This window comes from Notolabrus celidotus, chromosome 7, assembly GCF_009762535.1.
Source record: "Notolabrus celidotus isolate fNotCel1 chromosome 7, fNotCel1.pri, whole genome shotgun sequence".
Taxonomy (NCBI): domain Eukaryota; kingdom Metazoa; phylum Chordata; class Actinopteri; order Labriformes; family Labridae; genus Notolabrus; species Notolabrus celidotus.
In genome coordinates this window covers 9885753-9912065 of record NC_048278.1, presented here as the reverse complement: position 1 = coordinate 9912065, position 26313 = coordinate 9885753, and the positions used below count along the sequence as shown (strand labels likewise).

Sequence of the window (26313 nt, the reverse complement as noted above, 5' to 3'; positions counted from 1 at the left end):
CCATATTGCTGCTGTCGAGTGAGTGTGACGTAAAGAGGCGGGCTTTGAGCCTCCCAGCCAACAGCTACAGTGTTCCCGCAGTCAGCTGTGCCTCTCATTGGAAGACTCGTAGTCTCAATTCGAAATTGCCGCTTTAGAAAAAAAATCACCCCCCTCACAGTGTGTGCCGATCGAGAAATTAGCTATTCAGACTACACTCGTCTTTTGTACGAGGCTGTAAACATGTTTATTTCTGCTGTAAAGATCGGCTTTTTCCCATTCATGTGTATGTGACTTCCGGTACTTCCGGAGCAAGCCTCAAGCGGATCCTCGATGAACTGCAGTTTTTAGCACTTCTGCATTGGACTCATATTTTTAGACCGGAGGTTGCCGCTTGGTTATGATGGATCAATCATAGCTAATCTCCAATCCTCCCTTTGGTTGGTTAGGGGCGGCCCCTACTACATCCTTGGATTGGTTATGAGTCCGGCACTATCATGATTGCGCACGCCGATCTGTGTGGGGGGGCTTAGAGGAAATCTGGTTGGAAGGGGTAGTGTTGACATTCAAAGTCCCTGTCTCTGAACAGATGTTTACTCCGGGACTACCAACAGCAACTTTAATGAAGTACTTGTGGTACTGGTATTACCATTAAAAGTGAACTGAAATGTCTGGATGTAGCTAATGAGTCGTCATCAAATAGGGCCTACATTGTTTTAACTTGAAATATTCCTGATAATCCTCCTCATTTATTTTTTAATGGGTGTGTGTGTTTCTTTCGGTGCTTCCAGAGCCATCCTCAGGTGGACACTCTAGGAACTGGGGCTTTATTCTCTTTATTCTTCTGCCATAATATGTTTATTGTAATCTTTTCAACAACTCCCTGAACCTGATGACTGACACGGTGTACATATAAATACCCCCAGCAGGTGTCAGTAATGCGTCACTGCAAATGTGAGCCACCGTTTGACATCAGAGAAGAAGAGCATGTGTAGACGTCATCTTTCAAGATGGCGGAATCTGCGTGGCAACAATAGCAAGAGGGAGACTGTTGCAGGGAGAGGGTGTCTGCCCCCTGTTTACACTGTCTGTGGGTGTTTGAGCGTGAACTTTAAACACCCTGAGCTCAAAGCTGAGAGCAGTAAAATATGGCGTCAGCGACTTTCTTTACGGCCTCGCGCTGCTAGCTTGTGTTAGCCTGATAGCTCGGGTGTGTGACGTGGGGCCGGTGTTGTGTCTGAATCGGTTCACCTGTCAGATAAGGTGAGGCGAGACTGTAGTGTGTGGGCAGCATAGACTGAACATATAAACAGACTTCCTCTAAGGGTTGTGTTGGTGTAGTTAATTTATAAAGTGTAAAATGCTGAGCTAAATGTGAATTATACATCACTGAAAGCAGTCTATCAAAACTGACCTTTGTTATGTTACTTTAAACTGTGGACTTGTGTACATATTAGGGTTGACAACTTTCTCACTACTAAATAAGGGATAGGTGCACGGTGCCATGGTGTGAGCATGATGTGTGAATTCAGTGTATATTCACAGTCTGATTCAACTGGAAATGCAGAAAGTGTATATATTCCCTTTAATTCTTACTGTATCATTATGTAACCTCATATGAATAAACCCAAAAGAAACCACAATTTGTCTCATTACATCAAAAAACAAGTAAAAGGAAAATTAAATGCCAAAGAGGAGTATAACTCCCCAAATGCACTTTTTCCATGGATACTTTTTGCTGCTCATGACTGACTCAAGCAGTCTTTTGTCCTTTTGCACAGCCAGAGAGAAGTCCTCACATGACAAGTCACAGTTTACAGATATTTGAAGTTCATTTTTGATCAGCTCTGTGCTGCATCTGTTTCTTGAGTCTGACCATTTAATGGCCATCAGAGAGAAAATCCTCACCACACTCTTTTGCAGGACTTGGAGCATTTGCGCTGTATAAAACTGATGCGCATGAGGGGGCCTGTGATTGGATGATAGGCGGTGTGATTGGCACATGATTTGCCACTGCCGTTTTATCTGATCTAGGATCTGTAGAGTGGAGTGTGCTGTATTTACAAGAGTTAATAGTCAATATATGGGACAATTAAGATCCTGTATGAAACAAACCGATTTAGCCCAATATACAGGAAATAATGTCTCAGAAATTTCCCTCTACAGTCTAGTACAATCTCCTTGGTCAGGTTAAGTGAAGCCAGATACCCAGAAGATACCTGTGAAAGTTTAACTCACTTCTTGGTATTGGCCTCAGTGGTTTTCAATTGACAGTAGTGAGCCATGTTAGCAGTTTGTTTTAATGTACAGGCTGTGCATGTACCTTAAGCTAACGACACAAGAAGCGACATTATACTAGTAAGGCATGATCTGGTTGTGATTGGTCCTTTGTTTCCCGGGTGTCTTCCTAATATCATTGTGTTCCAAAATCAGAAGCTAGATCCAAATGTTGTAAACTGAGGTAAATTAACTGTTTAATGAATACATTGTCACTGTCTTCTGTCTTTGTTTGATTATTTCAGAGCTGAGACATATCAATAGGAACATCCGGAGGACGATAACTCCCTCACTACAAAGTGCTCCTGAGATGAGTTCTTCAGAGGAGGTGAGATCAGATAGAAATTAACATTTTTCTAGTGTTTAGTCATGACACACCAGAGCAGTTGCACACAGCACCACCTGTTAGGTCACACTGTGTTTACCTGTTGCGATACTTTCAAACTACTACATCACAGGGCGACTTTCAGCTGCTCTTATGTGGGGAACTCAGCTCTGTTCTGAGATTTTTATTAAGGGAATAAATCAAAACACAACTCCTATGTGTTGCCATGGAGAGTGTTTTATCTACGTAATTGTTGAATGTCACATAAATGCAATCAAATGTATTTAAAGCTGGGGTTGATAGTCAGATTTAGATACACTTTTTGTTATACTGGTTGAAATTATCTTTATGTCCCGATGGCAATTAATACATAATGTGTTCTTAAAAAAGAGCAAAAAAAAGCTGCTATCTTCAGCCTGAGTAAACCTGGGAAAACACCAACCAATCCCTGCCATCAGGAGCCAAATTATGAAACCAATCAAATCCCGTCCTGCCGTTCTGCCCGCCTCCTGCGCGTACATTTCATGTTTGTTTTAACTTTCACTATGATAATGTTTTGGTGTTTTCTTATCGCTGAGTGAGACATGAGTTGACGTAGTGCAAAACACAAACGACGTACTGAGGACCGGTTTTGAATTCAGTCATGACCATATGGTCGTGAATCAGCGGCGCTCGTGCATGTGAGAAGGGCGTCATTTTGGAGGAACTCCGAAGGAAGGGGGGAGGGGTCAGACGGAGTCCCAAGGAAATGCTACTTTCAAATTCATGCTAGTTTCGCATGGCCACCCACCCTAGCTTTAATGATCTTGACTTTAAGATGTATTATTCAAATAAATGCTGCACTGCTACACCAGTGTGGACTGAAACCATGACTTAGAGGGAGGAGACGGCTTCAAAGTGCTGATTCCTTGAAATGTAGGGTGTCAATTCATTCAGAGTGCATGTCTTTGAAATATGCAGCACATTCCTTTGACGTAGTTCCATCCACAGGTTTGTGGTGATTCACACTTTGAAATAGTGCACTACTGACTTTTGTAATGCAGTTACCCCATTAGTCTGATTAGCTGCACCTGTGTGCTTAGCTTGTGGGTGGTAGCTCCAACTCCAAGACCTTCAGTGATATTTCAAATCTGTTTGACCCAAAGTGCATTTTACTTTTTGACTTGTAAACTGAGCTGTCTGGGAGTTTTTGTTTTAGTAAAAATTTGACATTCAAAAGAACAGTGGTGGTGATGTATTTAACCATGACTGCAGCAGGAAGGAAAAAGGAGGAAGAAGCTGCAGTGCTTTAAACACAGTGTGCCGAAAGGGCAACAAAATGGCAAAGTATTGGTAATAAGGCATCTTACTGTCAAATCTGTTAATTAAAAGAATTGTAAACTTAATGATTTATGGTTTCACTTCTATTTGTTTGTGTTCGGCTTAATTTATGCTGATATTTTAAAGTGATCTGGTGCTGTAATGTCCTTCAGGATTGATAAAGTTGTAGTTAAATTGGGAATAAAATCTATTTTATTCTATTTTTTTCAAAATATATTAATTGGGGTTTTCAAATATTTACAACACATTTGATATTTATTCATCAGCCATTACAAGTGTGTATAATTATGAAAAAGCTGTAGTCTAACACAGGAATCATGTCTGGAGATCTCTTATTTCTGTGAGTGTATGTTTCTCAGATGAAACAGGAAGAGCCAGACGGGAGCAGACCACATCAGTGTCAACAGTGTGGGAAGTCTTTCAGTCGGGTCTGTAGCCTCAGACGTCATGAACTCAGTCACTCTGTGGAGAAACTACACCACTGTGAACAGTGTGACAGCAGCTTCAACCAGCTGGAGGCATACCAGCTCCACCTGCAAACACACACTGAGGAAACACCGTACTGCTGTCAACAGTGTGGGCAGAGCTTCAGCAGCCACAGCTCATTCAAACAACACCTGCGGGAACACACTGGAGTGTACCAGTGTGACCAGTGTGAGAAGAGTTTCACTTACCTCAGCATTTATAAGATTCACATGAGAGTGCACACCGGAGAGAAACCATACCGCTGTGACCAGTGTCCCAAGAGTTTCAGTTTTCTGAGTTCATATAAACGTCACCAGCTGAGCCACAGTGGAGAGAAACCATACCAGTGTGACTTCTGTGGGAAAAGTTTCACTCAGTCCGGACATTACAGCTTGCATCTACGTAATCACACAGGAGAGAAACCATACGAGTGTGAGCAGTGTCAGAAGACCTTCAGTGACCTGAGTGGATACAGGATTCACATGCGAGTCCACACAGGAGAAAAACCGTACTGTTGCTCTCAGTGTGGGAGAAGTTTCTCCCAATTAGGTAATTACAAATCACACATGCGCATCCACACGGGAGAGAAACCATTCCAGTGTGAGCTGTGTGACAAAAGTTTCTCTATTTCGAAAACATATAAACAACACGTGAACACGCACACTGGAGAGAAACCACACAAGTGTGAGGAATGTGGGAAAGGTTTCGGTCGATTAAGTAACTATGTGCGACACCTTCGTATCCACACAGGAGAGCAGCCTTACAGCTGTGATCAGTGTGGGAAATGTTTCAACAGTTCGTACAGTTACAGCCGACACCTGCGCGTGCACTCAGGAGAGAAACCGTACTGGTGCTCTCATTGTAAGAGACTGTTTACTCGTTCCCAGTCCTTAAAGAAACACCGCTGCACACAGGTAGAAGATGAGAGTCTTACTGTGTGTAAGCAAGAGGAAGAACCACTGAACTGCTCACCAACACGACAGACTACTGACACCCAGAAACAACCAACAAATTAAACTACAGTATTTGTATTTAAAGGGCATTATTGTTGTTCATTGATGTGCAATTGATTTTAAAATGTACAAAGAGAGCATTACAATCAAGACATAATAAAATATACCTGACTATGGAATGCACTTTACATGTTGGTGAACTACTTACAAGTATCGCAATACAAGACGTTTTAGAAATGATTCAAAAGGTAAGTTTACTCTGTAGCAGGTAAACAGGCTGTAATTGCTGCACTATGATGTATCATCAGTCCTTGTTTTTGTCACTGACAGGCTTTTTTTTAACTTGGAGTAATTTCCTTTTATCCCTGGACTGCATTATGACCATTGTTTTAGTGTTATTTTAGTTTATTCTGTTTTATTTATTTTTATTTTTATTTTTCTGCTATTTTATTTTCTTGATTTGATCTTAATGATTTTATTTTTCAGTTTTCATATCACTTTCCTCCATCATGCTTTAACCTAAAACATGTCTTACAAAGCTCACTGAATTCCATTCTTTCATGCTTACAGCTTTAATGCTGACATGCACATGCATGTGCTAAGTAATGCATAATGTATTATTAGCAGGTTATTATGGGAAAAATAATCCCGACAGGGTGAAACAAGACCCCGACGCAATGAACACAATGACCACTCACTCGTCCTCAGGTTTTATTGATTGTCATTGCTCTGATGTCTGAATGAATGAAGTCAGTACACAGTCAAAAACACAACAGCTTAAGGATGTTCACTTTTCAGCTCGTTAGCAGGCAGTCTTGTAGAAGAATGAGTTAAGTAATCATACTTCTACAGCCATGAAAGGAATCAAACACATTTGTTTTGCAATAAAATAAAAAGATTCAGCAAGTAACATTTACCACAGTATGAAATAAGACATTTTGCAATCCCACACTCCTACACCTGAAGATGGAAACATTTCATGCAGAGTGACAACATTTCTCTATTAAAAGGGAAAACTACTCTTAAAACTTATTTTAGCTTGTATGCAATAATCATCTGCACCAGTTCAAAAATACAATAATGACTCTGAAATACAAGCAATTTACAGGTAAGGGATGGTTTTGTGTAGTCATTTTTATCAAGTTCAGTTGCATAAAACCAAACAAAGGAGAGACCAATCTTTATAGTTCAAGTGAAATTTGAATCAGGGTTAGATGGATACAAAGTCTCACAGTACGTTCTTAAGATAGAAACATGCACACAACTTGTACCTAAAAAATCCCCACAACAGCAACAAAGACGTTCCTGTTTCCAAAATAAAATATTTTACTTCCACCATTATTTTGAAAAGTCAAACTAAATCAATAACCCAAAACCTATCGAGAGCTTTAAAAACAATGCAGGGTAGAAAGACTGTCTGCCACAGACAGCCACAAAGAGTAAAGCATCAAATTAAACTGTCTTGAATATACTGTTAATCAAAATATCAAAAGACACCAAAGTCAAGGTTTCCTTCAATTTATTTATCTTTTTTGATGCTGCAGTGTGCAAGAAGAGCTACAGGAAAGAGGCATCAAAGTCCCTTTCAATCAATCTTCCTCCTCTTCTTCTACTCACACTGGATCTCAATCTTCCTCTTGGGCTTCAAGTGCCTGCAAGAAGACACAGGAAGACAAAACAACAAAAAGTCACCAATGGAAAGTGTTTAAAACATGAAAGTCATCTTTTAAACGTCAAGAGTATAAATGGATGCATTCACCTGGTAAGATAATGGAGGACAGAAACATTTCAGGTCTGAATGGCCATCTGGACATACTACTTCTTTCTAAGCATACGCATATAAAAGACTGGAAAAGGATAATTACAAGTATCTAAGTGTTGTACATTTTGTGTTGTTACCCTTTCCAAATAAAAATACAATTACAAAAAAAAAGAAAAAAGAAAGTCATCTTTTAATCATCTTTTCAAGTCATTCTATCATCTCACCTTCTCCCATGATTGATTGTGGGGACATAATAAATAGCAATAAGTCAATCACAGAACTGTAACTAAGGAGGACATGGACTTAAAACACTTAGATGAGCAGAACAAACTGCAGTGTGTTTTTACTTTTTCTATAACACTTTCACTATTAGTTGAATCAATCATCCTTCAGCAACAATCAGTGGGAAGGTGTTTGACTTTGTGCCAAGGATAAAGACTCAGCTTTGATTACAGGGACTGAATGCTGTCGCCCTGAGACACAATAGGCCTCCAGGTCAACAAAACACAGCAACCCTTCAAACAGTTTGTCCAATGAGTGTTAATGTTGAAACATAACACTTTTATAATTGTGTATGACTAGGGATTTACCTGAGTGTTACACCAGCCACATCCAGCATTTTATCTGTGGCCAGTTGCTTATCTCTTTTGGCCTTTTGCTTTGGTTCTTCATACGGCTTCTTATCGAGATAGAACACTTCTTTAATACCTGCATAGAGGAAAGGAGGGGGAAATAGGAAACAGGGACATCACTAACATTATATACAACCATGCGGCCAGAAACAACATACAGAAAAATCAACAAAAATGTAGAATTCAAATTTGACAAGACAACAATGACATTTTTGGGGGGGGGGGGGGGGGGGGGGGGGGGTTGGGGTTGTTGTGAACACACCTGACTGGATGATGATTTTGGCACACTCGTTGCAGGGGAACAGAGTCACATACATGCTGCAGCCGCTAATGTCAGCGCTGTTCTTGTTCATGATGGCATTCAGCTCTGCATGGCACACTGTGGGACAGAGCTAGCTTTTAGTGGTCACTTTAAATAAATCTATCTTGTTCAGTTTGTTATTTAATGGTATTTAAAGTCAAAACAAAGGTAGAAATAGAAACGGGGGAGTTTTCTATAATACAGCAATTTAGATGATTCATGTTCGCCCTGTCACACATTGAACTTAAAGAGAAACAAAAAGCAGAAGTTAGAGAGGTATATCAGAACAGACTGAGAATTCTTCATGGTTTCTCCTCTGTCACCCTCTATAGACTAATGTGTAGTACTGCAGCTCAGATTTGGAATAAACAAATAACCTTTGAAACTGGATCATGTTTGGTGCAGAAATCCTCCCTCACAATATCAGGTAAAAAGTAAAGACTCTATAGTGCAAGCATGTGATCTTCAACAAGACATAACAACCAATAAGTACAGCTTTTATTTATTTATCCTCACCATAAAATGATTTATTGTCCTCTGGGTGATCAGAGAACTTGGTCCATTCCCATTCCCCCAGCTTCCCCTCACAGTTATTTGGCATCCTGTTGTGACCAACACCAACAACCTTTTTGGCCTTGTCCACTATACAGGCCCCCACCTGCAGAGGGAGACAGGTTTTCTGTTTAAAGTGTATATTCTGTACAGTGGCCAACATGGCCAACCAATCTGCAACTTCCTGGGTATGCTTAGAAAATATGCAAATTTGAGAACACGTACAGAAGTTCAATACAAATGCAACAAAAAAAAGCTTAAAAGATTTTTTACACACACACACACACACAGACACACACACACACACACACAAACAAACACCTGTCTCTCTGGGTCTTTACTCCTTTCTTCAGCCAGACGGGCCACACCCATGAAGTAGTCATCCAAATCCATGAGGTTCTCTCTGCCTGGAGTCCCTTCTGTCATCTTCCTTTTTGGCCTACAGATAAAAACACACAACAAAGAAGATGATCTGAAGTACTTGATCAGAGAGGAAAACATGTTCTCACAATACTCAGCCTGTATCTAAGCACTCTGTTGACACATATTATGGTTCAGATACAAAGCTGCTTTCTTCAGGGTTCCTTTTACAAACATTGAGAATTTTATTTAAAAAATATATAAGCATTACTTATTGTAAATAATGACATTTAAACCAGTCATGTGGTTGATAACACACTTCAGATATTTCAACAAATAAACTTTAGAAAGAAATGACACAACAACAAATCATGAACCATCATAAAAGCACTCAATTTTCTCTGTTTCCAAAGATATGAGTACATTTTCATCTCCATTAATTAAGTGTTTTGCCTTTCAACAAAATAATATACTTGTGAAGGATGACTGTGACAGTGACTCAACATTCAAACTGTAGGCTGCAGAGAAAAATCACTCTAGCACTTCTGCACGTCATTCAGGTTAGCAGAAAGCTAATCAGCTATGGCAAGCAGACAGTGAATCTACAATTAGCATCCAAACAGGACATGAACAGTGCTGCTAATTCCACAATCCTGATGTACATTGTAATACCTCAGGCATTAAGTACATTTTTTTTCAAAAACATGTACTGGATATTTCTGATTTGGAAATCCAAAATCCAAAAATAATTAATAAATCTAACTCATGTTTCAGCATGTTTGAGGCTTTTAATATATACACTCAGACGTATCAGAACCATTTCAGGTCTTATACTTTAAAGTGTTCCAAAACTTTTGGAGGATTGAAAACAATATAATTCCAATTCAGGTCATATGTTTTAAATCGTTGAATTCACTGATTTTCAAGCCATTTCCAGGATCTGCAGTATTCCTTTTAACTTATCTATGAAGTATTTACAGCATGTGAACTACAGCTCCTGTTTATGTAACAAACATATTCATTGAAAAGGAGATATGAAAACAACAAGAAGTGTTAGTTCAGTGCATGTCATCATTGAAAATTGTATCCTGCCTGTCCTTTCCAGTGAAACAAAGATTAAACATTTTTACTGCGTTAAGCACCATACATACCTCCTAGTCCCAGTCCCATCCATCTTGATGAAGTGTAGGAATAACCTGAGAGTTCTCAGCTTTTATATGGACAAACTGGATTAACACACCCTGCTTCATCAACATGATTAACTCGTCCGCAACTGCAAAATATTTTTAAAGTGCATGCCACGAACCAAACCCTGTTTCCTGTCACTGATGATCAAAATGCCAGGCAGCATTCATGGGAGGTACCCAGCTTAAACCAACATATTGCATCCAGCTCCTGAGCCTCCTCAAGAAAATAACAGATAGAGCACAATACCCAGCTCTAATGACATTCAACTGCATGCAAGTCTCAGCAGGTGAAATAAAACACAGCTGCTGATTAGTGTATCCACAGATAAGTGATGCAGCAGATCAGTCAATCCCCAATCCATACAGATCCATCACTGCAATTCTTTGAATCATTCTTTATTTCAAAAACCTCAAATGTGGGCTTAAAATATGGCCGTGGTGCTCAGGTAGAGAATCATCATCCTTCTCGGCCATAGCCATCATCACCACGACTAAATGAACGAACTGATCTGAGTAACGTTGGATCTGCATTTGATCTACGGTCAATACACAAACAGTTTACGGTCTTTGGGATCTGATTTCAGAAAAGAAAACTCATCACCTCAACATGACAAAAAGTCAACCTTTCCTTTCATTTCAAGTATGAAAGTAATGAATCAAATATTTCAGTGATGACTACAAGTGTTTAGGAGCAGCATACCAGCTGCTATTCTGATGGTTAAGTCTGTAATTATCATCGGCCGGTTGACACTGCTTTGTACTCCAACATGTGTTCTTTGTGTCACATGTATTTTATTTATACTTTCACTTAATTATGAAGGTGTGGTGTTCCATACTCTCATAACAATAATAATAAGTGATGCAGCAGATCAGTCGATCCCCAATCCATACAGATCCATCCCTGCAATTCACACGCATGTAACCAGGGCATTTAAACTGAAAGTAGAGCAAGTTCTTCATGTGGTTGGATAACATATGAGGTCAATACAAAGAGCTAGACTGATGCAAATTTGTGACATGTCTTCAAATCTTTGCAAAAGTTACATTTTTAGAGCCCAGGAAAAAATTGTACTGTGCTTTTCACTCAAGTATTTGACTTCTCAAAGTTGAATCAGAAATAGTCAAACCAAACTTCATTCAAAAATTTGAATTTTAAGAGTTTCCTTTTCTGGTCTTGCAGAGCAATCGCAAATCCTGAATTCAGACTTTTTATCAATCATTATGATGTAGTTATTTCATTACTCTTGTTTATTGTCTTTAACATCGTCTTTTGGGGATTCACAGGGCCGGAGCATACAGTTTTTAGCAACCTTTAGAATGTCTTATGATACACACTGGATTTCAGACATATCTTATAGAGTACAGATGTGTTTAATCAAAGTGAATACAAAACATAATTTATTCTCTGCCAACATGGCACTAGTGAAAAGACATTTATGATACTTTGAGAGGTGTTATGAGCTTAGAAAAAGGTCAAGTGGAGGTGTTGTGGCTTACCTGTGTGCGTCTGGAGGTGGATACAAGGGTTGCTGCTGGGATAGATCAAAGGAGACCAGTTCTGGTAAAAGAAGCGGCTCTGGTTCATCCACCTCCAGCCCTGGACTCATGTGCACACAGAGTTCAACACACAGTAGACGTCTCAAGGTTGTATCTCCATGTAGTCAAAGCAGGATTTTCAACCATGTTCTACATAATTTGATTGATAAACTTGTTTTTTTCTTATGTGAGCGTAATGCTCTGCTAACCTGGAAGTACGATCCTCCCATTCAGGCTGAGAAGCTCCCTGCTTCTCTGGTGAGCGACTGGGGGAAATTGTATTCAGTCCCACCATGGACAGAGGCCAAGGAGGCTGCCTGCCTGGGATAGTGGGCCTGAGGGTGACAAACACACACGCACACACGCACGCACTCACTCACGCACGCACGCACGCACGCACGCACACACGCACACACACACACACACACACACACACACGCACACACGCACACACACACACACACACACACACGCGCACACACACACGCACACACACTTCTTAATCATTTGATTGTCCTTGTTAGAACTGATGGTTGTAACATGTTTTACTTCTGTTAGTCCCCACTGAATGTCAGAGATCTAATACAAGCTGAAGGCAGCAGCAGCAGGTTAACAGGCAGTTGATACATGCTTTAGTATTTATTCAAAAATAAAAGTGAACCTTGAACACAGGTCACCCAAACTTAATTTTAGTTTTTACTCCATCAACTAAACATGACAAATAGTCAACCTTGCCTTTCATTTCAAAGGAAATGAAAGTCATTAATCAAATATTTCAGTAATGACAACAAGTGTTCAGGAGCAGCATCAGCTGCTATTCTTATGTTAAGCCTGAAGGTGTGGTGTTCCATACTCTTATGACAATAATAATAAGTAATGCAGCAGAACAGTTGATCCCCAATCCATACAGATCCATCCCTGCAATTCACACGCATGTAACCAGGACATAGTTGCAAAAATGTATCATCATAGTGTTAAATGAGTGAATGCCACTAAATCTTTGTGCAGAGTCTTAGTAAAGAGAGAGACAAGACAGAGTGATGTGTTTCTAGTCCAGTGAATAGAGGTTTGAGCCTGAAAGTTGCTCTGCATTAGGCTTTTTGAGAACCTGTCTTAAAAAAAACTCAAAACACAGGCATATCAGTTGGAATCACCACAGCAAGTTCAACATAATACCGTAAGCAGTAAGGCACAAAAATACCCATTATATCAGAATATTTTTCTTTATTTATGTGTTGGCAGACATGGATCCAACAAGTTCCACACTCACCATTGGTCCAGCCCATCACCTCAACACAACATGACAAAAAGTCAACCTTGACTTTCAACTCATCAAATATTTCAGTGATGACTACAAGTGTTCAGGAACAGCATATCAGCTGCTATTCTGATGGTTAAGTCTGTAATTATCATTGGCCTGTTGACACTGCTTTGTACTCTGGCAATTGTTCTTTGTGTCGCATGTATTTTATTCATACTTTTACTTAATTAACAAGGTGTAGCTTTTCACTCCCTTATAACAATAGTAATAAGCAGTGGTGGACAAAGTACACGTCTTCATTACTTAAGTCTTAAGTATAGATCCTCATGGTCAAACATTAATCCAATACAAGTGAAAGTTGTCCTGTCAAATTATTACTTGAGTTTAAGTACTGGGGTACTTGCTTTTAAAAATACTTCAGTATTCAAAGTACTTTTTAAAATAACTCTAAACGTCTTTTGAGTGCAGTCAAGAATGCATGGGTGTACATTCTGCTACGTTCTGTTTCTCTAGAAAACATGACTTCATATCTAAAAAGTATACCATGAAATATAAACTAAGTTACTACAAGCACAGACATGTTTAAAATGTTCCTCTTGAATAAAACAAGTGTGTTAGCGACAGACCTCAACATGCTTTCTGAGTTTAGATGGTGATGTTTTGTAGGCTGTGATGAAGTTTGGTTGTTAAACAGATCAGAGATTTACAACAATACCAATCATTCCTTATTCCAAAACCCTTAAACGTGGGTTTCAAATATGGCCGTGGTGCTCAAGTAGAGAATAATCATCCTTCTCAGTCAGAGCCATCATCACCACGACTAAATGAACAGACTGATCTGAATAATGTTTGATCTGCATTTGATCTACGCTCAGTACACAAACAGTACACAGTCTTTGGGATCTGATTTCAGAAAAGAAAATTAATCAGCAGATTTCAAAGCAAAATTTGTGCGTAACTAGAGCATTGATAGAAATGTAGTGGAGTCAAAAGTATGATATTTGTCTTTCAAATATAGTGTATTAAAAGTGATAACTTACTCAAAAAAAGAATACTCAAGTAAAGTAGAGATACTCGAAAAATGTACTTAAGGACAGTACTCAAGAAAATTTACTTTGTTACTGTCCGAATGCCTGGCTCAAGGCATGTTAAATAACCAAACTCCAACCAACAAACTCATACGCACCACAAACACTGCCACCAAAATCATCCGCCTCCCCACACCCAACCTGTCTGACCTCAACAACAGAGCCATCATATGCAGAGCACGCACTATAACACTGGACCCCCAACACCCCCTCTACTCAGTCTTCACACTACTCCCCTCCGGTCGCAGGTACAGATCCCCTTACTGTAGGCGAGCCCGGTTTGGCAGAAGCTTCGTCCCATCGCCCATAGCACTGCTAAACAGAATGCCACTGTAATGTGTTCGGTGTGTTTATATGTGTGTCCGGTGTGCATATTTGTGTCCAGTGTGTTCATATGTGTTCGGTGTGTTTTATATGTGCCCAGTGTGTGCATATGTGTCTGGTGTGTATATTTGTGGGATGCGGGGCACCATTGCTGTGAGGCTGGGTGGATGGTTGTGGTTATTGTGTTCATACATGTATTCCTGTACAGACGGTGGCAACAAATCTCCTTATTAAGGACAAATAAAGATCTATCTATCTATCTATTCAAGCTTTGGATCCCTTCATCAAGTCCTCCAAGGAACCCAGCCCAGTTTACCCCAAGTCTCTGCCTGTGCTTCCTTTCAAAGTTAATACAGGCAACATAACAAATGAGTTGACTTTCTAAAGGACAACGTAAATTCACCCCAGCTGACCTACTGCCTAACTAACCAGGAGACTCACTTTGATCACAGCTTCATAGTAGACTCTCCACTCACGATGTACTCACCAGGGGGGATCATCATAAAAGTTTACTTCTACTACAAGCTTATAAGACACACATCTAACACACACAAAGAGGATAATCTACACAAAGCAGGGGTGAAAACACCTAAAAACTAAAATCACATACATATCAACAGGAATCACCACAGGAAGTTCAATATAATACCAGAAGCAACAACGATTTAACAGTAGCTGCTAGAAATAAGGCACAAGAATACCCATCGTATCAGAATATTTTTCTTTATTTATGTGTTGGCAGATATGGATCCAGCAAGTCCTCCATCACTCTGTGAAGACTTTGATTCAGATTCAGCAGCTGCCAATTCTCCTCATGCAGATAGAAGGCCTTAAAGTACCACACTCACCATTGGTCCAGCCCACTGCAAAACAAAGTGTTCAATCATTAACATTAAAAAGATCTGATATTTTCTGTTAACATTTGTTTAAACTGAAAGTAGAGCGAGATCCTCATGTGGTTTGATAACATAGAGATTAATACAATGAGCTGGACTGATGCAAATTTGTGACATATTTAGAGCCAAGGGGAAAAAATGTTATGGTACTTTGAATCAGAAATAGTCGAACCAAACTTCATTAAGAAAATTAGAATTTTGTCATTAAAATCAGTTTTTTGGGGGGTTCATGGGGCAGGAGCATACCATTTTTAATTTATTCACTGCCAATATGGCACGAGTGAAAAGACATTTATGTTACTTTGAGAGGTGTTATGAGCTTAGAAAAAGGTGAAGTGGAAGTGTTGTGGCTTACCTGTGTGCGTCTGGAGGTAGATACAAGGGTTGCCGCTTGGATAGATCAAAGGAGACCAGTTCTGGTAAAAGAAGCGTCCCTGGTTCACCCATCTCCAGCCCTGCACAGATGTACACACAGAGTTTAACACACAGCAGATTACTCAAAGCTTTATCTTCATGTAGTCAAATGAGGATTTTCGATTTGTATCTGTTTATCATGTAGTTAAATTGATTGATTGATTGATTGGTTGGTTGATTGGTTGGTTGGTAGGTTGGTTGGTTGGTTGATTGATTGGTTGATTGATACACCTTTTTTTTAATTATGTTTGATGCTCAGCTAACCTGGAAGTACAATCCTCCCATCCAGGCCGAGACGCTCCCTGCTTCTGTGGTGAGCGACTGGCGGAAATTGTATTCAGTCCCACCATGGACAGAGGCCAGGGAGGCTCCCTGCCTGTCACAGTGGGCCTGAAGGTGACCCCCCCCCCCACACACACATACACACACATGCTTTTGAAACAGTTATTTTCATGAAAATGTCTTACTTATGAGGCATTAATGATGTTATATTACCTCAGCGTTGCTCCAGGACTTGGCAGAGTGCACGTATAAATAGCAGCTGCTCTCAAATTTGACCCAAGCAGAGGGACAGGTGAATGTACGATCTACAAAGCACACAAAGAGACGAGAAGATCATCACTCTGACAGAGAGGACAGTGGGTCCATATAATGAATGGAAAGACTCAATATAAAAAGAGAGGAAACCTCTATCTGGTGCCTCCATCTCTGCAGCGGCAAACATGACATCATCCTCTGAAAGAATAGAAAAATTAAATTCAGTGGCATTAAAAAAATGATAAATTCTGTGGAAGATCTACAGACCCAATTTCCAACTCTTTTACCCACCCAGTGATCTGAGAGGGCAGGAATGTTTTAATAATGAGGCACTTCACTGATTGGCTACTTGAATGTTGTTTGGGGGGAGGGTAGCAGACTAACGTTGGTAGATGCAGAAACGGAAAAACACACGCAAATATGTCCATTGTATTTGACTGAGCTTCTTACCTTCAGCAACTGGAACATTATCTTCTGGCACTGAGACAGAGAGAGAGAACGTGAGATTTGAGATTTGTTAGAGTCACTCACAAACAGACACACACGCACGCATGTACGCATGCACGCACGCACGCACGCACGCACGCACGCACGCACACACACACACACACACACACACACACACACACACACATACATAGTCAGAGTAGAGCAAGTTTTTTCAGTATGAGGGCAACTTACACTGTTTGTCTTCCTGCAGCTCTGGAACGGTCTCATCTGCAAACGTTTCAATTGCTGCAACCTCAGCAACAACTGCAACACATGCAACATCATTAACATCATTTCAGTGTTTGCAACAGCTTCTACAGCTTCAACACGTGATTGATATCTGCTTTCATTTTGATTTCTAGATGAACAAACTTTAACCTTGTGTCTTTAGAGCACTCTGTCTTTGAAGACCCGTGCTCAGATTCAATATGTTTTTCTACCATATGACTCTCAGGGGTAACACTGAGCTCTCATAGTCTGTGCTAAGACTAAACAATCATTCTTTTTTTTTTGTTTGAGTATAGAAACATTTGATTCTGCAGCCATGATGTTTTTAGAGCAAAGAACTTGTACCAAAAGGTTTGTACCAAAAGAAAATGTGTAAAAACTCAGATCCAGCAGACTGACACACACACACACACACACACACACACACACACACACACACACACACACACACACACACACACACACACACACACACACACACACACACACACACACACACAGATTTATCCAGAGTTTAACCTTTACACTTCATGTTCTCTAAATGTGCCTTCAGTCTGTTGTAGGCTGTAATTGGCCACATGGTGGCAGCACGGAGTCCAGATTATCACTGTATATAGCACCAGTCCAAAATAAGGAAAATATGGGAGCCTGTTCCTCACCAACTCAACAACGTGATAAAATAATAAACTGAACTGAACTGACCTGCTGCAGCCGTGAGAGCCAGGAGAGAGAGGAGGAGAGTCTTCATGATGAAGATGAGGAGGAGGAGGATGAAGAAACTGGAGGCCTGCAGGTAGTCAGACAGTCAGTGACAGAACATGATAGTAGAGAGAGAGAGAGAGAGAGAGAGAGAGAGAGAGAGAGAGAGAGAGAGAGATATATATGTCCTACCTGTCAGGTGAATATTAGCTGATGTGGTTGATGGAGAGACCCTCCTGCTCTTTTTATAGACACACCTGGAAATGAACTTTGACTTCAGGCTGAACTTGGGTGTTTGTGTAAGTATCAAAAACAACGTGACCAAGTTAGTCCACATGAAGCCAACAAGGAAACACTGATAGACACGATTTATGACTGATATGAAAATATGGTCCACATTAATATTAATGGCACATGGTTCAAGTAAAGACTCTGACCAGACTACAGAGGTAAAAAAAAACAACAACCAGTCTAATGTCTTAAACATTTATACATATTTGGTGTTTGTTTACATGCTGCATGTGTCATGATCATTTCAGAAACCCTGAAATGGACCAAACCATTTCTTCACCCTGGCATTGGCTGAATGTTTTGTCCTGTGACTTGTCTTTGTTACGACAAATAATCCCATGCTTCATGCAAACCAAAAGAGACACAAGCTGTGTCCCAAATCAGGGGCTGTATTCCTCCATGTCTAGAGGTTAGAATAAATGATCACCCTTTCGCTGATGAGTTTAACTAATGTTTTCTGTAATATTATTTGCAGGACATAAAAAAAATGTTGGTTTGAGAAGATACTTTCAAAGTAAAACCACAACATCAAACTATTTAGGTTATTTATACAAATTTTCTCGGATTTCAAGGATACAACAAGTATTGATTTTTATACAGGGATATGAAAAAACAGGTTTTTCTATGTACATCTTCTGTATGTTAATGCAATATCCCCAATAAGATCAAAACCAGGATTAGAACTGGAATACTTAAGTCCTTGTAAATGCACTTAAGTTAATGTATCACATGTAATCACATTGAACTGTAAACAGGGAACAGCCTTGGAATTTATCAGTGAAACAATAAGTGTTAGGTAATAAACTATCTCAATTTCATGATAGTTTTACAACAGTAGTAATGATAAACTTGAAACACGGCTTACTGCATGTCAACTTATTTAACAGCCTGCCACACATCAGCCAGTCAGTCCACATAAGTGAAAACAATATATAACTGACTGAATGTTTTATATCAGACTTTATGTCCACTTTAAGCTAAGTAATCTGAGGCTTCCCTTACATTTACTGTTGGCTTCTTATTCATCCCAGAAACAGACATTCAAATATTTCTGATATTGAGCTCAGGTGCTTTTCCATAAACCCATACCATCAATTCAGATTATTTTTTGGGCAGCAAAATTAGCCAACTGGTTGGACAACATGAGTTATTTTTTCATGTTATGTCTGTATTGCAATGAATTATGAGTAACTGAATCAGTCAAGCGTGTTTTAATCATAGACTGAATAAATAATGGATGTAGTATCCGTGACGTCACCCATCTGTTGCTGAAGCACTGTTTCGAGGCCAATTTTTATTGGAAATGTTGAACTCTACATAACTGCTGTTGATCGAGTGTGACTTGGCTAACAGTTACAGTGTTCCCGCCTGTCAATCAAGTAAGCTGTGCCTCTCGTAATGAAAAAAAATCACCCCCTTACAGTGTGTGCCGATCATAGACTATAAAATATGGACGTAGTATCCGTGACGTCACCCATCTGTTTCTGAGGAGCTGTTTTGAGGCAAATTGGCGGCGGCAGCCATATTGCTGCTGTCGAGCCAGTGTGACGTAAAGAGGCAGAGTTTGAGCCTCCTAGCCAACAGCTACAGTGTTCCTGCAGGCAGCTGTGCCTCTCATTGGAAGAATCGTAATCTTAATATCTTCGAAATTACCGCGTTAGAAAAAAATTCACCCCCTCACAGTAAGAGCACATCTAGAAATGAGCTATCCAGACTACACTCATCTTTTATACCAGGCTGTAAACATGTTTATTTCTGCTGTAAAGATCGTCTTTTTCTCATTCATGTGTATTTGACTTCCGATACTTCTGGAGCCAGCCTCAAGTGGATTCTTGATTAACTGCAGTTTTTAGCACTTCCGCATTAGACTTATATTTTGCTTGGTGCCGATCAAGAAATGAGCTATCCAGACTACACTTGTTTCTTGTACCAGGCTGTAAACATGTTTACTTCTGCTGTAAAGATCAGCTTTTTTGAATTTGTGTGTATGTGGTTTCCGGTACTTCCAGGGCCAGCCTCAAGCGGATACTTGATGAACTGCAGTTTTTAACACTTGGTTACTGCTTGGTTTCATGTCTCAGTCTGTTGAAGGAATTAAGTCATATGTCCTACAACCTGTACCCAAAATAAGGTTGTACATAAACATTGCAAGTTAAATTAAAGCTTTATTGTAATTTTAAAAGATGTTGTATGAAGTCTCAAAAACACTACAGCCTTGTGATATTTTTTTTGCAGTTTATCAGCAAATCCCAAAGAAAATTTCAGATATTGAAGCATTGTGAATGAACCTTTTTCATGTGCATAAATTGAAGCATGTACAGTGCAAGATGCAGAATTTTTCAGGGAGGGAAAGACTAATGTGATGAAACTCTAATACATTCTATCACAGCTGAGGGCCTCTGATTGGCTGCTCAAAAACAAGTCTGGTGCAGCAACACTTAATACCCTTTAGATGTCAGTGTTGTTCCACACACTTCAAACACAGATGTCTAACCTGATTTTCACATCATGAGAACAGTGTTGATAAAACTGAATCACAAATGTTACAAACATTTATTTTTTCAAGTATTTTTTTAATTAAAAAAAGAAAAAAAATAAGAAAGAAAAACTGGTTGCCAGTGATCAGGGGTGCTTCCAGACTTTGACCCAACTGGGGCTCTGACTCATTCAATGGTGGCACACAAATGCATAGCTCTTTCGAACCCTTTCTGTCTCCACTAATAATTTAAGATAATCTTCCCCAGATTGAGGGAAGGTTTTACCAGGCTGCATATGATATCGCCCACCTTTGCTTAGATGAAGATGCTTACCCTTCACTTCTCAAGTAGTAGCATTAATGACACAGCTGGCTTGAAAATACATATAGCTGCCTGTGCTTTTATTAGCTTTCATCTTAGTGGCAGTGTAAGGTGAGGGATTCTCAGTTCATTATATAATCATCACTATCAAGTGAAGTTCTGGCAAGGACATAGGCTGGCCAAACACTGAACAACTTGAGGCCAGATTTAAGGCCGATTTGCCTCCAATGATCAGAGGGGCGTGACCTGATTCTGGGTTTGTCATAACAGGTGATTTGATCAAATAATCCTTAGGTGTGTGATGTCAATACGACTATTTTACCGCTTCAACAGAATCAGAGTGTCCCTGAGTTGGGATAGAAAATGTTTGACATTTAGAATTCTTGTTGGCGCTACAAACAGAATACCCTCAATGACCTTGAACACACAGCCAACAGGAATCCTGAAAAAGAAGACAAGTTAGTGGAATTATTAGAACACATACCAGGGCAGCCAGGTGACAACGTTGAACGCCCTCCATGTTTGCTTATCTTCTGAAGTTACGTTTGATCACGCAAGTTTCTGTGAGAGCTCATGTCTGTGGAATCGATACCAGTGGCAAGCCTCTGCTGCAGCTCCATAGACTGTCCGATGGATGCTGTCTTTTTACTGCACTCATTTTGCCATCCAGGCTTCTGACAAGGTCATGTGACTGAAAAACTATGAATACAAACTACTGTATTGCTCAGAGAGTTCAGCTTTTGGCTAATTTGTTGATCTTTTCCTTCATCTTTAATCTTTACTTTATTCAGTAATATGAAATGAAATTGCATGCAGGCAGGCAGATAGATTGATAGATTACAGGCAGTACATGGTTAGCAACCAAGCTAAAAGCAAAGGCGACAAAGACATGAGTTCAGTCTGATGTAAAAAGACAGACAGAGGAGGAATTGGAGTACTGTTGTTGCACTTGTGTGGGGCTTGGTATGTATTTCTTATGATTGGTTAGATATTTCTTTTGTAATTCATGGCGAAATATCAGAAACATTGTAATGTAACTTTAACTTTTAACTTAATTAATAATATATTTAAAGTTCACTTCTACTACTTTTGGATAGTTAATAAGATGTATCATAAATATCATACAAGGTTTTTGTAGATTTGGGTTACCAGAGGCTGTAACATAAGACCTGTCTCTAACAAGCCAAATAGACAGTCCTAATTTAGGATATTCAGGTGGCCAGTTCAATTTGAAAGGGGGCTCTTGCCACCCCATGACCAGCCCTCTGTACACATGCCTGCTACTAGCAGCCTGACTCCCTTTACTGCCGAGCCCTGTCAAAATATTTTGCATGTGAGTCAGTAATACACAGCAAATAAAGCCTGATTTACACCTGTGTCAAATCTCCACCAAAGGTTTCATGTAGTCCTACGCAAACGCCCCCGTACGTAGCCTGATGTTCACCTTGCTAGCTATGCATTGAAACAATCCATTATACAGTATCATTGCATTGTATTTCCCTGCCCACTGAGTCAGCAGCCTCAACATCTCTTCTCTTTTCTTGTTTGCAGTAGGATCAACTAGTGCTTAATATTTATCGGCTCCAACTCCATACCTAATACACTTGGATTCAGTCTAAGTGTAGGTGAACAAATCCTCTCTTTTTAATCAGCTGTGCCCCTAATTAGGCAACTTTATACATAACTCTCAGCCTTAACATAATTAAAATGGGTAAAGTATTAAAAATAAGGGATGCTGGACCCCATCATTGAAGTTCTGTATTACTGTCTGTCTGCTTCAGATCAACAAAAGGATCTGTTTTCCTCCAGACTATACCCGTCTGTGGGGTCTTCAGTGTTTTATCAGTAAGTTTAATGTGTGTTTAGCTTAGCCAAATAAGTGTGATGTAAGTCCAGCGGCTTTACTAGCCAGGTCTCCTCTGTGCATGTCAGCATTCATGGAGGCCCTTTTGTAACACAATGATGAAGGCATGTTGTCCATTCTATACAGCCAGTGGTTTATGCATGATAATTGAGTGATATTATGACAGTGGTAAGTTATTCAGGTGAATGTTGAGCTGGTAGTGAATTAATATACATGTCAGTTATAATCAATGGCATACTGGGGACAGGTAAGCTGTCAGTGCAAAGTACACAAAGCAGCAAACTAACATGAAGTGTCTTGAAGAGAAAATAGTCCTCTCAAGGGCTCAAGTCAGTGACCAATCAATGTTGCTGCCTCCCACGTTACAGTTCCTGAAGAATGTTTGTGTAATTATTTTTATGTATTTATTTATTTATTTCATTACAGCATTGTGTTGATTTGAATACAAAAATATCTCAGAAAATCCTGCATGCAGCCTGACCTCAGATCAATGAGCCCTGAATGTGTTCCTGATGTCCCTCATGTTAATCCGTACACTCCCACCCACCCCCTCACCTGCATCCCCCACTGTGTGCACCTCTATCAACCAGCCCATTAGCTCTCATCATGTAACACACAGGTTTAATGGTGTTAAGCGCACACATGCAGACACACGCACACACAAACATAAATGCATGCAGTTACAGCCGGACATGACTGAAAACATAAAACCTAGGCTCCATTATTGACTCTGTGTCAGTGTGTGTGTGTGAGTGGTTCCACCTTTTGCCAGGTTTTATGTGTGTTCCCAGACCTGCTGATCAAAAACATGCAGCACTGGACTGATCAGCCTGGTGGTCTGCCTGGACCCGGGTGGTCTCAGGATTTACAGCGACCTGTGTGTGTGTGTGTGTGCTTGTGTGCTTGTGTGTGTGTGTGTGTGTGTTGTTGGTTAGCAGCATTGTGGGATAATTTGTCTCATTTCCAGCTCAGGTGTGCAGGACGGCTGTCACAGGGTGCCCGGTGTTACAGAAGGATTTTTTAAGTGGAAGCCTGCAAACGAGAGAACCGATGTGTTGTGATTTTGCAGCTCTATCTGCATGCAGCACATTTTTACCTGCATGACTTTAATTTACCTGGGGTCCACAAACAGGAACCCTCTGCTGTTCTCCAGGAAAAAAGGTGTGAGGTGGCTGCAGACACTGGAAACAGTCGGTACCATTTTTCTGAATCAATTCTGAATTCTCCTTTAAATTTTCTTTTTTTCCTCCAGTGATATTTCCTCAAACTATACAAGTAGATGTTCTCTTTATTTCTGTAAACAGATCTATTTGTGTTATTTTCTTTCAGTTTCTTGACTGAAATTATTCTTCATTATTATTTTAAGTAACAATTTAAGGAGTGCTTGTTGTGTTCTGATCAGATTATACCCTGTTGAATTAAGTCAGGCTTTCCAACTCTGAAACTAAATGTACATTTTATTCCATTATCTTAATCTGCAAAATATCAATCTGAAATCTGAAACCAGTTTATCACCATTTTTTTATCCTGGGTTTCTGGTGCAAAACATAGAACATGGAAACCATACCACAAAACGCAGCAGAACTACTGTTGAGAAAGCTTATACAATTAAAAAAGACTGCAAAAACTTACTCTCACATTATTTGTCTAATTTCTAGTCAAAATCTGTCCTTAAACCCAATACATTCTTCTGACATGTAGGCTACTGATGACAAATCTTATTTCAAAATATTACAGCCAAATGATTAAGGCCTGAATTGTTTAATGCATGAAACTGTCTGCTACTGCTGCAAGTTAATAGAAGTTAAGGATCTTGAAATAAGATGTAATTTCTTATTTTTGTCAGCGTGTTGTTTTTAGAATTTTAACAAGTAAACCTCTCTTGCTATATTGGCAGATGTTTTTAATCATTACAATCAATTCAGGCCATTTTATCGCTGTAATATAAAGTTAGTGTCACACTTTATAAAATCAATTTAAGACTTTGAGACCTGGACAATGAAAAATCAAAGCATTTTTGTAGCAGAACAAACATTTGTTCCCTTTTGTTTCCATTTTGCAGCTAAATTTCCTTCCACTTGTATTTCCCCATCTTCCTCTCCTTCTCTTTTATGTTTTGTTGAATGCATGCTGCAGTAGAAGTTATCATTGACCAATATTCAAACCTTGTTCTCAAAGCTAAGGGCCTTTGTGGGCTTATTTATGCCAGCTCTTCATCTGTGTGATGATGTTTGTATGAATACTGACAAGATGTCTGATTTCATTGCGAAAGGAAATCTCATCTCATTCGCAAGAGTGTAATGATGAACAAGTTGAGTGCGAATAAATTCGATGTCTTAGACCTCCACGGCATCCACTTTCACAATCAAGTGGGTAAAAAGGTTCATTGCAATCATTACAATCAATTCAAGTCATGTAAATATCAAACACTTAAGGTATAGTGCTTAAGAAAATAAAAATTCTAATACATTTTTCCTTTTTTTAACCTGAAATGTAATCTTCTAATAGTCTGATTTGTTGGCCCCAGTAATCAAGATGACTTGGTAGAACACTTGAAATATTTAAGTTTATGTGTAATGAATCAAGAACATATTAAATGTATACTTACTTTAAGAACTGATGGAAAATATAGAACATTTTTTAAGATATTCCAAATTTTTAGGAAGCACCTTTAAAGGGAATGTTTTGGATTTTGTTCTTATACTGCAGAAGACTGAGAATCAAGCCCACGACCAGTATGAAGACTGTAGCTTCTGTGCATGAGGCGCGCACTCTATCTGAACTGGACCAACACCCCAAAAATAAAAACGGATAGATGATTGATTCACATGCCACTCTATGTTTCCTCTATGTTATTGTTTAGCAGTAATTTTCATTCTCATTCACCCGTTTTTGTTTTTTTAAACTTTGTTATCGTATTTTTTGGGGGGTAATTTAGCTATTTAAACTTGGTTTAAAATAACTGCAGTTGAAGCACTTTGGCGATCTTTTAATTTAGTTTGACTCAAAGTTTATATGACTTTACTTTGTTTAAGTGAAACTATTCAAAAGTGCAGTGGTGTCAATATATTCCATCACAGTGGCAGCAGGAAGCAGGTAGAAAATGCGGTAGCTTAAATACGGTTTGTCAAAAGGACCAAAATGGCAGGCGATCAAAAAGTGAACTTGTGAAATTCTGACCTTGGTTGCATCTTGATTAACTCATGAAGGCTGATTATATCCGTCTTATTTTATTTTATTTTAGCTCCTGTTTTAACTATTCATTCTTTGATCCTCTTTTCTTTTGATGAATTGTCACTCTCTTATAATATATTTATTTTTTCCTCTTTCTGTTCTGTTAAATATTTCTAAATGTCTTCTTCTGGGATGTTTTAACATGTTGTGTAAGCACTTTAATCCCTGTGTTGCTGAAATGTAAATAAACGTGTTTTACTATTCAATTCCATTCATTAGATTATGTTGATGAATCCAAAAGAGGTATTAAAGTTTAATTTTATTACTTAATTTTGTACTCATCTGACTAAAACTGATTTTTAATTTTTTTTTTTAGAATAATAAGTAACAGCAGAAATGTGCATGATTTAGTTTTACTGGCGTGCCTAAAAAGTGGTCACGTGACCTTATTATTACACGTCAAACATCCAAGTAACCATATATTGACATAACTAAAAGTGATTCTGCGTAAGTTCATTTAGATCATCTTTGTATGGCATTATTTCCCCTACACCTCACCTTTATTTCTCCTTCTCTCTTTTATTCTCCCTTGATTTATGGC

General features: G+C 39.3%; 3 protein-coding genes across 3 annotated transcripts; 1 reads left to right on the top strand and 2 right to left on the bottom strand.

Moving 5' to 3' along the window:
- Nucleotides 1-950: 950 nt before the first annotated feature.
- Nucleotides 951-5502, top strand: LOC117816483 (zinc finger protein 239-like). Its single transcript, XM_034688768.1, has 3 exons — nt 951-1242; nt 2502-2584; nt 4261-5502. The coding sequence occupies exons 2-3, from the start codon at nt 2567-2569 to the stop codon at nt 5380-5382; spliced, it is 1140 nt and encodes a 379-aa protein (XP_034544659.1). The 5' UTR covers nt 951-1242; nt 2502-2566; the 3' UTR covers nt 5383-5502.
- A 1319-nt stretch (nt 5503-6821) lies between these two features.
- On the bottom strand, nt 6822-11794 carry LOC117816481 (deoxycytidylate deaminase-like). The gene is made up of 6 exons (XM_034688767.1): nt 11611-11794; nt 8888-9005; nt 8531-8672; nt 7976-8092; nt 7672-7789; nt 6822-6971 (listed from the first exon to the last, which is right to left on the bottom strand). Exons 1-6 carry the CDS (start codon nt 11718-11720, stop codon nt 6929-6931), a joined length of 648 nt encoding a protein of 215 aa, XP_034544658.1. The 5' UTR covers nt 11721-11794; the 3' UTR covers nt 6822-6928.
- A 3252-nt stretch (nt 11795-15046) lies between these two features.
- On the bottom strand, nt 15047-17694 carry LOC117816367 (ladderlectin-like). The gene is made up of 8 exons (XM_034688584.1): nt 17589-17694; nt 16851-16922; nt 16620-16649; nt 16320-16367; nt 16128-16219; nt 15897-16022; nt 15574-15673; nt 15047-15185 (listed from the first exon to the last, which is right to left on the bottom strand). Exons 1-8 carry the CDS (start codon nt 17632-17634, stop codon nt 15115-15117), a joined length of 585 nt encoding a protein of 194 aa, XP_034544475.1. The 5' UTR covers nt 17635-17694; the 3' UTR covers nt 15047-15114.
- Between the last annotated feature and the right edge of the window lie 8619 nt (nt 17695-26313).

Coding starts and splice junctions, on each gene's coding strand:
- LOC117816481 (XM_034688767.1), bottom strand. CDS start 11,720: ATGAGTCCAGGGCTGGAGGTGGATGAACCAGAGCCGCTTCTTTTACCA. Junction 9,006..11,610: donor CCACCTCCAGACGCACACAG/GTAAGCCACAAC, acceptor TTTTATCTGTAG/GCCAAAAAGGAAGATGACAG. Junction 8,673..8,887: donor GTAAAGACCCAGAGAGACAG/GTGTTTGTTTGT, acceptor CTCCCTCTGCAG/GTGGGGGCCTGTATAGTGGA.
- LOC117816367 (XM_034688584.1), bottom strand. CDS start 17,634: ATGAAGACTCTCCTCCTCTCTCTCCTGGCTCTCACGGCTGCAGCAG. Junction 16,023..16,127: donor AGTCCTGGAGCAACGCTGAG/GTAATATAACAT, acceptor GGTCACCTTCAG/GCCCACTGTGACAGGCAGGG. Junction 15,186..15,573: donor CTACCTCCAGACGCACACAG/GTAAGCCACAAC, acceptor TTTGTTTTGCAG/TGGGCTGGACCAATGGTGAG.